The 13,535-nt window shown below is 44.7% G+C and overlaps 1 protein-coding gene and 1 pseudogene across 1 annotated transcript; one reads left to right on the top strand and one right to left on the bottom strand.

Moving 5' to 3' along the window:
* Positions 1–949: 949 nt before the first annotated feature.
* Positions 950–3,934, top strand: LOC147973308 (uncharacterized; annotated as a pseudogene).
* A 6,607-nt stretch (positions 3,935–10,541) lies between these two features.
* On the bottom strand, positions 10,542–11,967 carry LOC125506171 (uncharacterized). Its single transcript, XM_048671033.2, has one exon. It carries the CDS (start codon positions 11,910–11,912, stop codon positions 10,788–10,790), a length of 1,125 nt encoding a protein of 374 aa, XP_048526990.1. The 5' UTR covers positions 11,913–11,967; the 3' UTR covers positions 10,542–10,787.
* Positions 11,968–13,535: the final 1,568 nt, after the last annotated feature.

Here is a 13,535-nt window from a genome sequence, read left to right as displayed (position 1 = left end):
AAACTATCGTTGTGGTTTTGATGCATAGGTAAGAACGGTTCTTGCTAAGCCCGTAGCAGCCACGTAAAACTTGCAACAACAAAGTAGAGGACATCTAACTTGTTTTTGCAGGGCATGTTGTGATGTGATATGGTCAAGACATGATGCCAAATTTTATTGTATGAGATGATCATGTTTTGTAACCGAAGTTATCGGCAACTGGCAGGAGCCATATGGTTGTCGCTTTATTGTATGCAATGCAATCGCCCTGTAATGCTTTACTTTATCACTAAGCGGTAGCGATAGTCATGGGAGCATAAGATTGGCGAGACGACAACGATGCTACAATGGAGATCAAGGTGTCGCGTCGGTGACGATGGTGATCATGACAGTGCTTCAGAGATGGAGATCACAAGCACAAGATGATGATGGCCATATCATATCACTTATATTGATTGCATGTGATGTTTATCTTTTATGCATCTTATCTTGCTTTGTTTGACGGTAGCATTATAAGATGATCCCTCACTAAATTATCAAAGTATAAGTGTTCTCCCTGAGTATGCACCGTTGCGAAAGTTCATCGTGCTGAGACACCACGTGATGATCGGGTGTGATAGGCTGTACGTTCAAATACAACGGGTGCAAAATAGTTGCACATGCGGAATATTCAGGTTAAACTTGACGAGCCTAGCATATAACAGATATGGCCTCGGAACATGGAGATCGAAAGGTCGAGCGTGAATCATATAGTAGATATGATCAACATAGTGATGTTCACCATTAAAACTACTCCATCTCACGTGATGATCGGACATGGTTTAGTTGATTTGGATCACGTGATCACTTAGAGGATTAGAGAGATGTCTATCTAAGTGGGAGTTCTTAAGTAATACGATTAATTGAACTTAAATTTATCATGAACTTAGTACCTGATAGTATCTTGCTTGTCTATGTTGGTTGTAGACAGATGGCCCGTGCTGTTCTTCCTTTGAATTTTAATGCGTTCCTTGAGAAAGCAAAGTTGAAAGATGATGGTAGCAATTACACGGACTGGGTCCATAACTTGAGGATTATCCTCATTGCTGCACAGAAGAGTTACGTCCTGGAAGCACCACTAGGTGTACCTCCTGCACCAGCAACTGCAGACATTTTGAATGCCTGGCAGTTGCGTGTTGATGACTACTCAATAGTTCAGTGTGCCATGCTTTACGACTTAGAACCGGGACTTCAACGATATTTTGAACGTCATGGAGCATATGAGATGTTCCAGAAATTGAAGTTAATATTTCAAGCAAATTCCCGGATTGAGAGATATGAAGTCTCTAATAAGTTCTATAGCTGAAAGATGGAGGAGAATAGTTCTGTCAGTGAACATGTACTCAAAATGTCTGGGTACCATAATCACTTGACTCAGCTGGGAGTTAATCTTCCGGTTGATAGTGTCATTGACAGAGTTCTTCAATCACTGCCACCAAGCTACAAGAGCTTCGTGATGAACTATAATATGCAAGGGATGAATAAAACAATTCCCGAGCTCTTCACAATGCCAAAGGATGCGGAGGTAGAAATCAAGAAGGAGCATCAAGTGTTGATGGTCAATAAGACCACTAGTTTCAAGAAAAAGGGCAGAGGGAAGAAGAAGGGGAACTTCAAGAAGAACAGCAAGCAAGTTGCTGCTCAAGAGAAGAAACCCAAGTCTGGACCTAAGCCTGAAACTGAGTGCTTCTACTGCAAGCAGACTGGTCACTGGAAGCGGAACTGCCCCAAGTATTTGGCGGATAAGAAGGATGGCAAGGTGAACAAAGGTATATGTGATATACATGTTATTGATGTGTACCTTACTAATGCTCGCAGTAGCACCTGGGTATTTGATACTGGTTCTGTTGCTAATATTTGCAACTCGAAATAGGGGCTATGGATTAAGCGAAGATTGGCTAAGGACGAGGTGACGATGCGCGTGGGAAATAGTTCCAAAGTCGATGTGATCGCGGTCGGCACGCTACCTCTACATCTACCTTCGGGGTTAGTATTAGACCTAAATAATTGTTATTTGGTGCCAGCGTTGAGCATGAACATTATATCTGGATCTTGTTTGATGCGAGACGGTTATTCATTTAAATCAGAGAATAATGGTTGTTCTATTTATATGAGTAATATCTTTTATGGTCATGCACCCTTGAAGAGTGGTCTATTCTTATTGAATCTCGATAGTAGTGACACACATATTCATAATGTTGAAGCAAAAAGATGCAGAGTTGATAATGATAGTGCAACTTATTTATGGCACTGCCGTTTAGGTCATATCGGTGTAAAGCGCATGAAGAAACTCCATTCTGATGGACGCTTGGAACCACTTGATTATGAATCACTTGGTACTTGCGAACCATGCCTCATGGGCAAGATGACTAAAACGCCGTTCTCCGGAACTATGGAGAGAGCAACAGATTTGTTGGAAATCATACATACAGATGTATGTGGTCCGATGAATGTTGAGGCTCGTGGCGGATATCATTATTTTCTCACCTTCACAGTTGATTTAAGCAGATATGTGTATATCTACTTAATGAAGCATAAGTCTAAAACATTTGAAAAGTTCAAAGAATTTCAGAGTGAAGTTGAAAATCATTGTAACAAGAAAATAAAGTTTCTACGATCTGAACATGGAGGAGAATATTTGAGTTACGAGTTTGGTCTACATTTGAAAAAATGCGGAATAGTTTCGCAACTCACGCCACCTGGAACACCACAGCGTAATGGTGTGTCCGAACGTCGTAATCGTACTTTACTAGATATGGTGTGATCTATGATGTCTCTTACAGATTTACCTCTATCGTTTTGGGGTTATGCTTTAGAGACGGCCGCATTCACGTTAAATAGGGCACCATCGAAATCCGTTGAGACGACGCCTTATGAACTATGGTTTGGCAAGAAACCAAAGTTGTCGTTTCTAAAAGTTTGGGCTGCGATGCTTATGTGAAAAAGCTTCAACCTGATAAGCTCGAACCCAAATCGGAGAAATGTGTCTTCATAGGATACCCAAAGGAGACTGTTGGGTATACCTTCTATCACAGATCCGAAGGTAAGACTTTTGTTGCTAAATTCGGAGTTTTTCTAGAGAAGGAGTTTCTCTCGAAAGAAGTGAGTGGGAGGAAAGTAGAACTTGATGAGGTAACTGTACTTGCTCCCTTGTTGGAAAGTAGTTCATCACAGAAAACGGTTTCTGCGACACCTACACCAATTAGTGAGGAAGTTAATGATGATGATCATGAAACTTTAGATCAAGTTGTTACTGAACCTCATAGGTCAACCAGAGTAAGATCCGCACCAGAGTGGTACGGTAATCCTGTTCTGGAAGTCATGCTACTAGATCATGATGAACCTACGAACTATGAAGAAGCGATGGTCAGCCCAGATTCTGCTAAATGGCTTGAGGCCATGAAATCTGAGATGGGATCCATGTATGAGAACAAAGTGTGGACTTTGGTTGACTTGCCCGTTGATCGGCAAGCAATTGAGAATAAATGGATCTTCAAGAAGAAGACTGACGCTGACGGTAATGTTAATGTCTACAAAGCTCGACTTGTTGTGAAAGGTTTTTGACAAGTTCAAGGGATTGACTACGATGAGACCTTCTCACCCGTAGCGATGCTTAAGTCTGTCCGAATCATGTTAGCAATTGCCGCGTTTTATGATTATGAAATATGGCAGATGGATGTCAAAACTGCATTCTTGAATGGATTTCTAGAAGAAGAGTTGTATATGATGCAACCAGAAGGTTTTGTCGATCCAAAGGGAGCTAACAAAGTGTGCAAGCTCCAGCGATCCATTTATGGACCGGTGCAAGCCTCTCGGAGTTGGAATAAACGCTTTGATAGTGTGATCAAAGTATTTGGTTTTATACAGACTTTTGGAGAAGCCTGCATCTACAAGAAAGTCAGTGGGAGCTCTGTAGCATTTCTAATATTATATGTGGAGGACATATTGTTGATTGGAAATGATATAGAATTTCTGGATAGCATAAAGGGATACTTGAATAAGAGTTTTTCAATGAAAGACATCGGTGAAGCTGCTTATATATTGGGCATCAAGATCTATACAGATAGATCAAGACGCTTAATTGGACTTTCACAAAGCACATACCTTGACAAAATTTTGAAGTAGTTCAAAATGGATCAAGCAAAGAAAGGGTTCTTGCCTGTGTTACAAGGTGTGAAGTTGAGTAAGACTCAATGCCCGACCACTACAGAAGATAGAGAGAAAATGAAAGATGTTCCCTATGCTTCAGCCATAGGATCTATCATGTATGCAATGCTGTGTACCAGACCTGATGTGTGCCTTGCTATAAGTCTAGCAGGGAGGTACCAAAGTAATCCAGGAGTGGATCACTGGACAGCGGTCAAGAACATCCTGAAATACCTGAAAAGGACTAAGGATATGTTTCTCGTTTATGGAGGTGACAAAGAGCTCATCATAAACAGTTACGTTGATGCAAGCTTTGACACCGATCCAGGCGATTCTAAATCGCAAACCGGATACGTGTTTACATTGAACGGTGGAGCTGTCAGTTGGTGCAGTTCTAAACAAAGCGTCGTGGCGGGATCTACATGTGAAGCGGAGTACATAGCTGCTTCGGAAGCAGCAAATGAAGGAGTCTGGATGAAGGAGTTCATAACCGATCTAGGTGTTATACCTAGTGCATCGGGTCCAATGAAAATCTTTTGTGACAATACTGGTGCAATTGCCTTGGCGAAGGAATCCAGATTTCACAAGAGAACCAAGCACATCAAGAGACGCCTCAATTCCATTCGGGATCTAGTCCAGGTGGGAGACATAGAAATTTGCAAGATACATACGGATCTGAATGTTGCAGACCCGCTGACTAAGCCTCTTCCACGAGCAAAACATGATCAGCACCAAGGCTCCATGGGTGTTAGAATCATTACTATGTAATCTAGATTATTGACTCTAGTGCAAGTGGGAGACTGAAGGAAATATGCCCTAGAGGCAATAATAAAGTTATTATTTATTTCCTTATATCATGATAAATGTTTATTATTCATGCTAGAATTGTATTAACCGGAAACATAATACATGTGTGAATACATAGACAAACATAGTGTCACTAGTATGCCTCTACTTGACTAGCTCGTTGATCAAGGATGGTTATGTTTCCTAACCATAGACATGAGTTGTCATTTGATTAACGGGATCACATCATTAGGAGAATGATGTGATTGACTTGACCCATTCCTTTAGCCTAGCACTTGATCGTTTAGTTTGTTGCTATTGCTTTCTTCATGACTTATACATGTTCCGATGACTGAGATTATGCAACTCCCGTTTACTGGAGGAACACTTTGTGTGCTACCAAACATCACAACGTAACTGGGTGATTATAAAGGTGCTCTACAGGTGTCTCGGAAGGTACTTGTTGGGTTGGCGTATTTCGAGATTAGGATTTGTCACTCTGATTGTCGGAGAGGTATCTCTGGGCCCTCTCGGTAATGCACATCACTTAAGCCTTGCAAGCATTGTAACTAATGAGTTAGTTGCGGGATGATGTATTACGCAACGAGTAAAGAGACTTGCCAGTAATGAGATTGAACTAGGTATTGAGATACCGGCGATCGAATCTCGGGCAAATAACATACCGATGACAAAGGGAACAACGTATGTTGTTATGCGGTCTGACCGATAAAGATCTTCGTAGAATATGTGGGAGCCAATATGAGCATCCAGGTTCCGCTATTGGTTATTGGCCGGAGACGTGTCTCGGTCATGTCTACATAGTTCTCAAACCCGTAGGGTCCGCACGCTTAACGCTACGATGATAGTTATATTATGAGTTTTATGTTTTGATGTACCAAAGGTTGTTTGGAGTCCCGGATGTGATCACGGACATAACGAGGAGTCTCGAAATGATTGAGACATGAATATTGATATATTGGAAGCCTATGTTTGGATATCGGAAGTGTTCCGGGTGAAATCGGGATTTTACCGGATTACCGGGAGGTTACTGGAACCCACCGGGGGCTTAATGGGCCTACATGGGCCTTAGTGGAAAAGGAGGGAAGCTAAGGAAGTGTGGGGCGCCCCCCTAGGCCCAAACCGAATTGGTTTAGGGCAAGGGGGGGGGGCGCCCCCCCTCTTTCCTTCTTCCCCCCTCCCAAGTCCTATTCCAACTAGGAAAGGGGGGAGTCCTACTCCCGGTGGGAGTAGGACTCCTCCTGGCGCGCCTATGCCCTGGCCAGCCGCACCCCTCTTGCTCCTTTATATACAGGGGCAGGGGGCACCCTAGAGACACAACATTAGATCATTGATCTCTTAGCCGTGTGCGGTGCCCCCTCCACCATAGTCCACCTCGATAATACTGTAGCGGTGCTTAGGCGAAGCCCTGCGTCAGTAGAACATCAACATCGTCACCACACCGTCGTGCTAACGAAACTCTCCCTCAACACTCGGATGGATCGGAGTTCGAGGGACGTCATCGGGCTAAACGTGTGTTGAACTCGGAGGTGCCGTATGTTCGGTACTTGATCGGTCGGATCGTGAAGATGTACGACTACATCAACCGCGTTGTGCTAACGCTTCCGCTTTCTGTCTACGAGGGTACGTGGACAACACTCTCCCCTCTCGTTGCTATGAATCACCATGATCTTGCGTGTGCGTAGGAATTTTTTTGAAATTACTACGTTCCCCAACACATGTTACTTGACCATGACGAACCTACAAACTATGAGGAAGCGATGATGAGCCCAGACTCCGCGAAATGGCTTGAGGCCATGAAATCTGAGATGGGATCCATGTAAGAGAACAAAGTGTGGACTTTGGTTGACTTGCCCGATGATCGGCAAGCCATAGAGAATAAATGGATATTCAAGAGGAAGACAAACGCTGATAGTAGTGTTACTATCTACAAAGCTCGAATTGTCGCAAAATGTTCCCGACAAGTTCAAGGTGTTGACTACGATAAGATTTTCTCACTCATATCGATGCTTAAAACTCTGTCCGAATGATGTTAGCAGTTGACAAATTTTATGAAATCTGGCAAATGGATGTCAAAACTGCATTCCTTAATGGATTTCTTAAAGAAGAGTTGTATATGATGCAACCAGAAGGTTTTGGCGATCCTAAAGGTGCTAACAAAATGTGCAAGCTCCATTGATCCATCTATGGACTGGTGCAAGCATCTCGGAGTTGGAATATACGCTGTGATGAGTTGATCAAAGCATATAGTTTTATACAGATTTGCAGTGAAGCCTGTATTTACAAGAAAGTGAGTGGGAGCACTACAACATTTCTGATAATTATATGTTAATGACATATTGTTGATCGGAAATAATGTAGAATTTTCTAGAAAGCATAAAGGATTATTTGAAAGGAGTTTTCAAAGAAAGACCTCGGTGAAGCTGCTTACATACTGAGCATCAAGATCTGTAGAGATAGATCAAGACACTTGATAAGTTTTTTTCGTTGAGTATATACCTTGACAAGATTTTGAAGTAGTTCAAAATGGAACAGTCCAAGAAACAGTTCTTGCCTGTGTTACAAGGTGTGAAATTGAGTAAGACTCAAAGCTCGACCACGAAAGAAGATAGAAAGAGAATGAAAGTCATTCCCTATGCCTCAGCCATAGGTTCTATAAATTATGACATGCTATTTATCAGATCTATTGTATACCCTACACTGAGTTTGGAAAGGGAGTAGAATAGTGATCCAGGAGTAGATCACTGGACAACGATCAAAATTATCCTTAGTGGAATAAGGATATGTTTCTCAATTATGGAGGTGACAAAAGGTTCATTGTAAAGGGTTACATCGATGCAAGTTTTGACACTGATCCAGAAAACTCTAAGTCTCAATCTGGATACATATTGTAAGTGGGAGCAATTAGCTAGAGTAGCTCCGTGCAGAGCATTGTTGACATAGAAATTTGCAAAATACATACGGATCTGAATATGGCAGACTCATTGACTAAACTTCTCTCACAAGCAAAACATGATCACACCTTAGTACTCTTTGGGTGTTAAATTACATAGCTATGTGAACTAGATTATTGACTCTAGTAAACCCTTTGGGTGTTAGTCACATGGAGATGTGAACTAATCACATAAAGATGTGAACTATTGGTGTTAAATCACATGACGATGTGAACTAGATTATTGACTCTAGTGCAAGTGGGAGGCTGAAGGAAATATGCCCTAGAGGCAGAACTTATGACCTCCATGCATGCTGCGCGCAATGGCCACATTGCCTCCAGCCGATCAACCGCATCAAAAATCTTTATGACGGAGTTCTGGATGGTATTACCATCGATATGCTAACAACTTCATATTGTGTTCATGTATGAATTTCTTAGGGCGCAATTTGTGCTCGGATGTGAAATGACCCCACCCCTTGCGCTCCTGCCTAAGAAGTCCGCAGATATGGCCAACCACGCATTGCACAACAACTCATCCTCCTACACCGAGTACCCTACCATTCTTGCTCTAAAAAACTACATGAATTTCAAAAATAAGCTCAATGGCATTTGACCGTACACCTACTTGGCGTGGTGTCCACAATGGACCATGTCAATACGGGGTGGAGGATACCTGGCTGCAGATGGATCCTGGGTGGACGGGGACATAGTACAAGCAAGTGAGCGCATGGGTGGGGTTGCAGGCGCCCAGCCATGCCTACGCGGCATCCAGAGAGGTATAGTAGCCGCGTCAGAGGAGGAGGGTGTGGATGCAAAGCAAGGGGCCAGAAGGGCGGAGTGGGAGAGATTGGGACAGGGAAGGGGGAGTTGAGTGGGCCGAGGTGTCGGAGTCCTACTTGGTAGCAGTCCGGACTCCCGCAAAGCCCACCCCACCCCCAGTTAGCTTCCAATTTGCGGGGAAAGGATGTCCGGGCCACTCCGCGGACCGATAAGGTCTCGCGTTGGATGGTAGAATGGGTCCGGACAGCTCAGTCCAGATTGATGTGTGTATTTTTGGGGTCGGCATTGGAGATGCCCTAAAGACGAGAAACATATTTTTTCTACCTCTCCTACCTACACTCCTATAAAATTTTACTCCTGATTGGAAATAAAAACATTTACTACAACACTTAGGCTTACCCCATTACTACACCCTCCTGACCTGTCCCTCCTTCTCCGTCGTACATTCCTATTTAGGGTGTGTTTGGTTTGCGTAGCGGAGTGGAATGAAACGTAGAACAATTCTGTGATGCTATGGTGTTCCAAAATTATCAAGTGTCAAACTATTTTGGCGTTAAATATTTCCTTTTATATGATGAGATTCATTACTGAATTTTCCAATTAACTTTCTCTCTGAACCCAAGGTATATGCTTGATTTGTGTGCTTATATCGATACTAATGATAGATTTTGGCGATAGAGTATGTGTGTTATACATAAGAGAGGCTACCATGAGGTGAGCTCAAACAAATTTCATAAATTTCATCTCTCCAACCAAACACTGAGATGGAACCATTGCATTATACCATTTGACTGCAACCATACGAAGAACCAAACCTACCATTTACATTAGAGTGGAACCACGGTATTCCATTCTGCTTGGTTCCTCAACCAAACACATCCTAAAGACCACAAGTGCTTCATACATATATTCTCGCACGTAGAGCAACATGAGAGAACGGGTAGAAAAAACGAGGCCCATTACCTGAGAGACAACCCACACCGAGACATGAGGTGTCCCAACCTCCAATACCAAGGACAATGCGAGTAGCCAAGGCGGGGCCTTTATGAAGGGAACAACGTCTCAACGCAGCTCCCTCCTGTTCCGATGAGCCTGAATCAGGGTCTCCCCTGGGTCACTAAGAGGGAGCATGGTCAGGGCCATGATAGCGCACCCAAGGAATATATGACACCCGTAAGTGTCGTCGCAGGCAGCATCGGCCAGCCGAGCGGTGATTTTTGCCCTGGCTTGTGACCGATACGTAGAGCCGCCGCCCAACGACGGCCACAACTGGATATCCTCGCCGCACTGAAGCAAAGACCATCGGATTGCCACCCAGAGTCGCCGCCCTAGGATCCGGAAGCAACAATGCATTTGGAAAACGATCAAGTGTCAAACCATTTTTTGTGAAATTTATTTTCATTTCATGAGATTGATTACTGAAATTTTTCGGTACACTTTCTCAACGAACTGAAAGCGTAAGCTTGATATGTGGACGCGGGGTATGTGAGCTTGAGCTCGGGTAAACAGTAAAATCAAGAAAATAATCAAGTGTCAAACTATTTTTAGTGTTAAATATTTTTTTATGAGATTCATTACTAAATTTTCCGATGGACTTCCTCAACTAACATAAGGTACAAGCTTGATTTGTCTGCTTATATTGATATGTTGTACATTTTGGTGATATATATTCTTTGCCTGTTATACATACAAAAGGTACCACCAGGTGAGCTCAAATTTTATTTCTTTGCATTTCATCTCTCCAACCAAACACAGAGGAGAAACCATTCCATTCTAGAAAAGTTGTGGCTACACGTAGGTATACAGAGGAGGAACCATTCCATTTCATCTCTCCAACCAAACACAGAGGAGGAACCATTTCCAATTGTACATTGCACCCATGATAAATAGTTAAATAAAAATTAACATACAAAATTGACTCACTACACTTTGAACGGAACCATGACATTCCATTCTACTTGGTTTCTCGACCAACCACGGACTAAAAGACCTTAAGTGCATCAGTATGAGCATCTTCTTGCACACAGCAGCGCAAGACGACGGGTAGAATCTAGAGCCAAAAAGTTCACCCTAGGTACCAAAGCATCAGCAGGGCGCGCGTTTCTCATGCTGTCGAATCGGCCTCAGGAGCGCTGGCGCCTGACCCGGACGGGGACGGTGCGCCGGCAGACCCGTATGATGCCCCTGATGATGGCGAGTCGGCAGCCCCGGAAGATGGAGCGTCCGCGTCCGATGGGGATGACGACGGTGCATCGGCAGCTGGCCCGCTGGCGGCGCCGTAGGAGGAGGCCGGCGCGTCAGCTGACGGTGAGTCGGAGGTTTGTGCGTTCGAGGGTGCCGATGCATCGGCGGATGGTGCTTCGGAGCCCGATGCGCTGGAGCCGTAGGAGCTCGGCGCGTCAGCTGACGATGCCTCGGAGGTAGGTGCGCTCGAGGGCGCCGACGCATCACTGGATGCTGCTTCGGAGGCCGATGCGCTGGAGCCGTAGGAGCCCGACGCGCTGGAGCCAGAGGAGCCCAACGCGCTGGCACTGTCGGACGACTCAGGTGCGCTGGAGCTGTACGAGCCCGACGCGCTGGAGCCGTAGGAGCCCGACGCGCTGGCACCGTAGGAGTCCGGCGCGCTGGCGCCGTAGGATCCTGAAGTGCTGCCTTCCCACGCCGTGGGTGCCACCGCGCCGCCGGCGGCGGGCATGGAGCCAGACGCCTCGGTGATGAGGTCGAGCGTGACGCGGAGCAGCTTCTCGAACTCGAGGCTCTTGGTTACGACGGCGTTCTTGACGTCGCTGATGGGCGCGTCCTTGCAGGTCTCCTCACAGGTGTTGGAGCCGCCCAGCGTCGCGGACAGCCACGACTTGATCTCGAGGAACTTGGCGCAGGTGGGCTCGCGGGTGAGGGCGCTCAGGTGCGCCACCGTCTCCTCAATGTCGTCGGAGCAGCCGTCGAGGCACTTGAACAAGGTGTCCTCCTTGACGCCGGTGAGCTCGTGGTGAGCGAACGCTGCCACCGTGGTGCCCACCTCCTTGGCCACGTACACGGACAGCTCGGCCAGCCGGCGCGCGTCCGCTGTCCGGCTCTCCGGGTTGGTCGTCAGCGACTGGATGCACACTTTAGGGAACAGCGTCTTGTTGCACGCGTCCTGGAGGTTGTCGCTGTAGGGAGTGGGCTGGGCGACAGGGACGGCGATGGCGAGGAGCAGGAGCACGACGAGGCGAGGCAGGCCGGCCATGGCTGACGCTGAGCGCTAATTGATTCCTGGTGCATGTGTCTCTCCTCCTGTTTGGAGCGACGGACGGTGAAACTGCATAGGGTTTTATATACGAGTTGTTTGCCATCTCTTTTGACGGGCAAAGTGGACGGTCGGGGGCTCGTCTCGCTGCATGCATGGTTTGGAATGGCTTCCGGAGAGAGGAGCATGCCTCCGGCGACAAGTGTTGGACCACTCCTTTGGTTTCAACTATATGTGTGGCTGTCAATTAATTTAGCTAGCTACCATGAGGACGGTATCCAGGGCAACCCAGTAATTTGTGCACCATGTCTAACATGCGTTTTGGCAGTGGCACAGTCACCTCCCTTCCCCTGCCATGTCTAATACTGGAAGCTTTGGGTTATGGCGGGGGCAAAGAGCGAAATGCTTGCGTAACTTGATGCCATGAGAGTAACGGCTTTGCATGCTTGGCCCTCGGCTGTCTTGTAACAACTCTCTTAATTATTATTTTTTTGCGGGAAAACAACTCTCTTAATTATTGAAATGAGGCAAGTCTTTTGTCTTTTGCCTCGTCTTTCAAAAAGAAAAAAATACTGGAATCCAAAACTTTGTCTATTGTAAGGTTGTTTGCCGAGTGCATTTCGTCATGTACTAGGCAAATATGGCATTTGCCGTCCACGAAAAAACACTAAAATGTTACTCGTCAAATCGCATGTTTGCCAAGTTCCGCTACATGGCACTCATCAACGGGAAAGTATCCGGTGCTCCCAGCCTTGGAGTACTCCCGATACTCCAATGTCAATAATTTTTTTTTTAATATTTCAAAAAATTCCGAAAAAATTATGAATGTTCATAATGAATGTGACTACAAGCCCTAAAAGTTTCAGGTCCAAACTTGGATCACACATTGAGAAACAAAAATGTGAAATCTAGGATGACTAGTGTAAAGAAGAGACAAAAGCAACATTGATACAATTCAGATCTGTATTTTTCTTTTTTGTTTCTCAATGTACATTTCGATGTTGGATCTAAAATTTTTATGGGATGTAGTGACATTCCTTGTGAACATTCTCTTTTTTTCCGGATTTTTTTGAAAAATATTTAAAAATGTCTTTTGACATTGGAGCACTGGGAGTACCCCAAAGCTAGGAGCACTGGATACTTTCCCAGGGGAAATATCTAGTACTCCCACCCCTAGGGTGGTCACGGTGCTCCAAACTCGGTAGCACATTTTAAAATATTCAAAAAATTCTGAAAAAAATCTAGCACATTGACACAACATCAATGTATCTTGTTAAAAAAATTCAAATCAAAATTCGAAACATTGCTCGAGATACAAAAATGACAAAATGGATATCAATGAGATAATGGGCCTAATCTAAGGCCCAACTTAAGTTGCGTACTATTTACTGTCGAATTTTTCATTTATGTTTCTGAAGCTACGTTTCGGATTTTGATATCAATTTTTTTTGACAACATACTTTGATATTGCGTCAATGTGTTGGATTTGTTTTAGAATTTTTCGAACATTTAAAAATGTGCTATAGAATTTTGGAGCACCGGGAGCACCCTAGGGGTGGGAGTACCAGATATTTCCCCCACCAACCACATGCTTTTACGAGTTTCTGCCATGTGGCACTGGGC

Source organism: Triticum urartu, chromosome 5A, assembly GCF_056163025.1.
Source record: "Triticum urartu cultivar PI428250 chromosome 5A, HENAU_Tu73, whole genome shotgun sequence".
Classification (NCBI taxonomy): domain Eukaryota; kingdom Viridiplantae; phylum Streptophyta; class Magnoliopsida; order Poales; family Poaceae; genus Triticum; species Triticum urartu.
Note: the sequence above shows the minus strand (reverse complement) of the source record. Positions and strands in the feature narration are given on the sequence as shown.

Coding starts and splice junctions, on each gene's coding strand:
- LOC125506171 (XM_048671033.2), bottom strand. CDS start 11,912: ATGGCCGGCCTGCCTCGCCTCGTCGTGCTCCTGCTCCTCGCCATCGCC.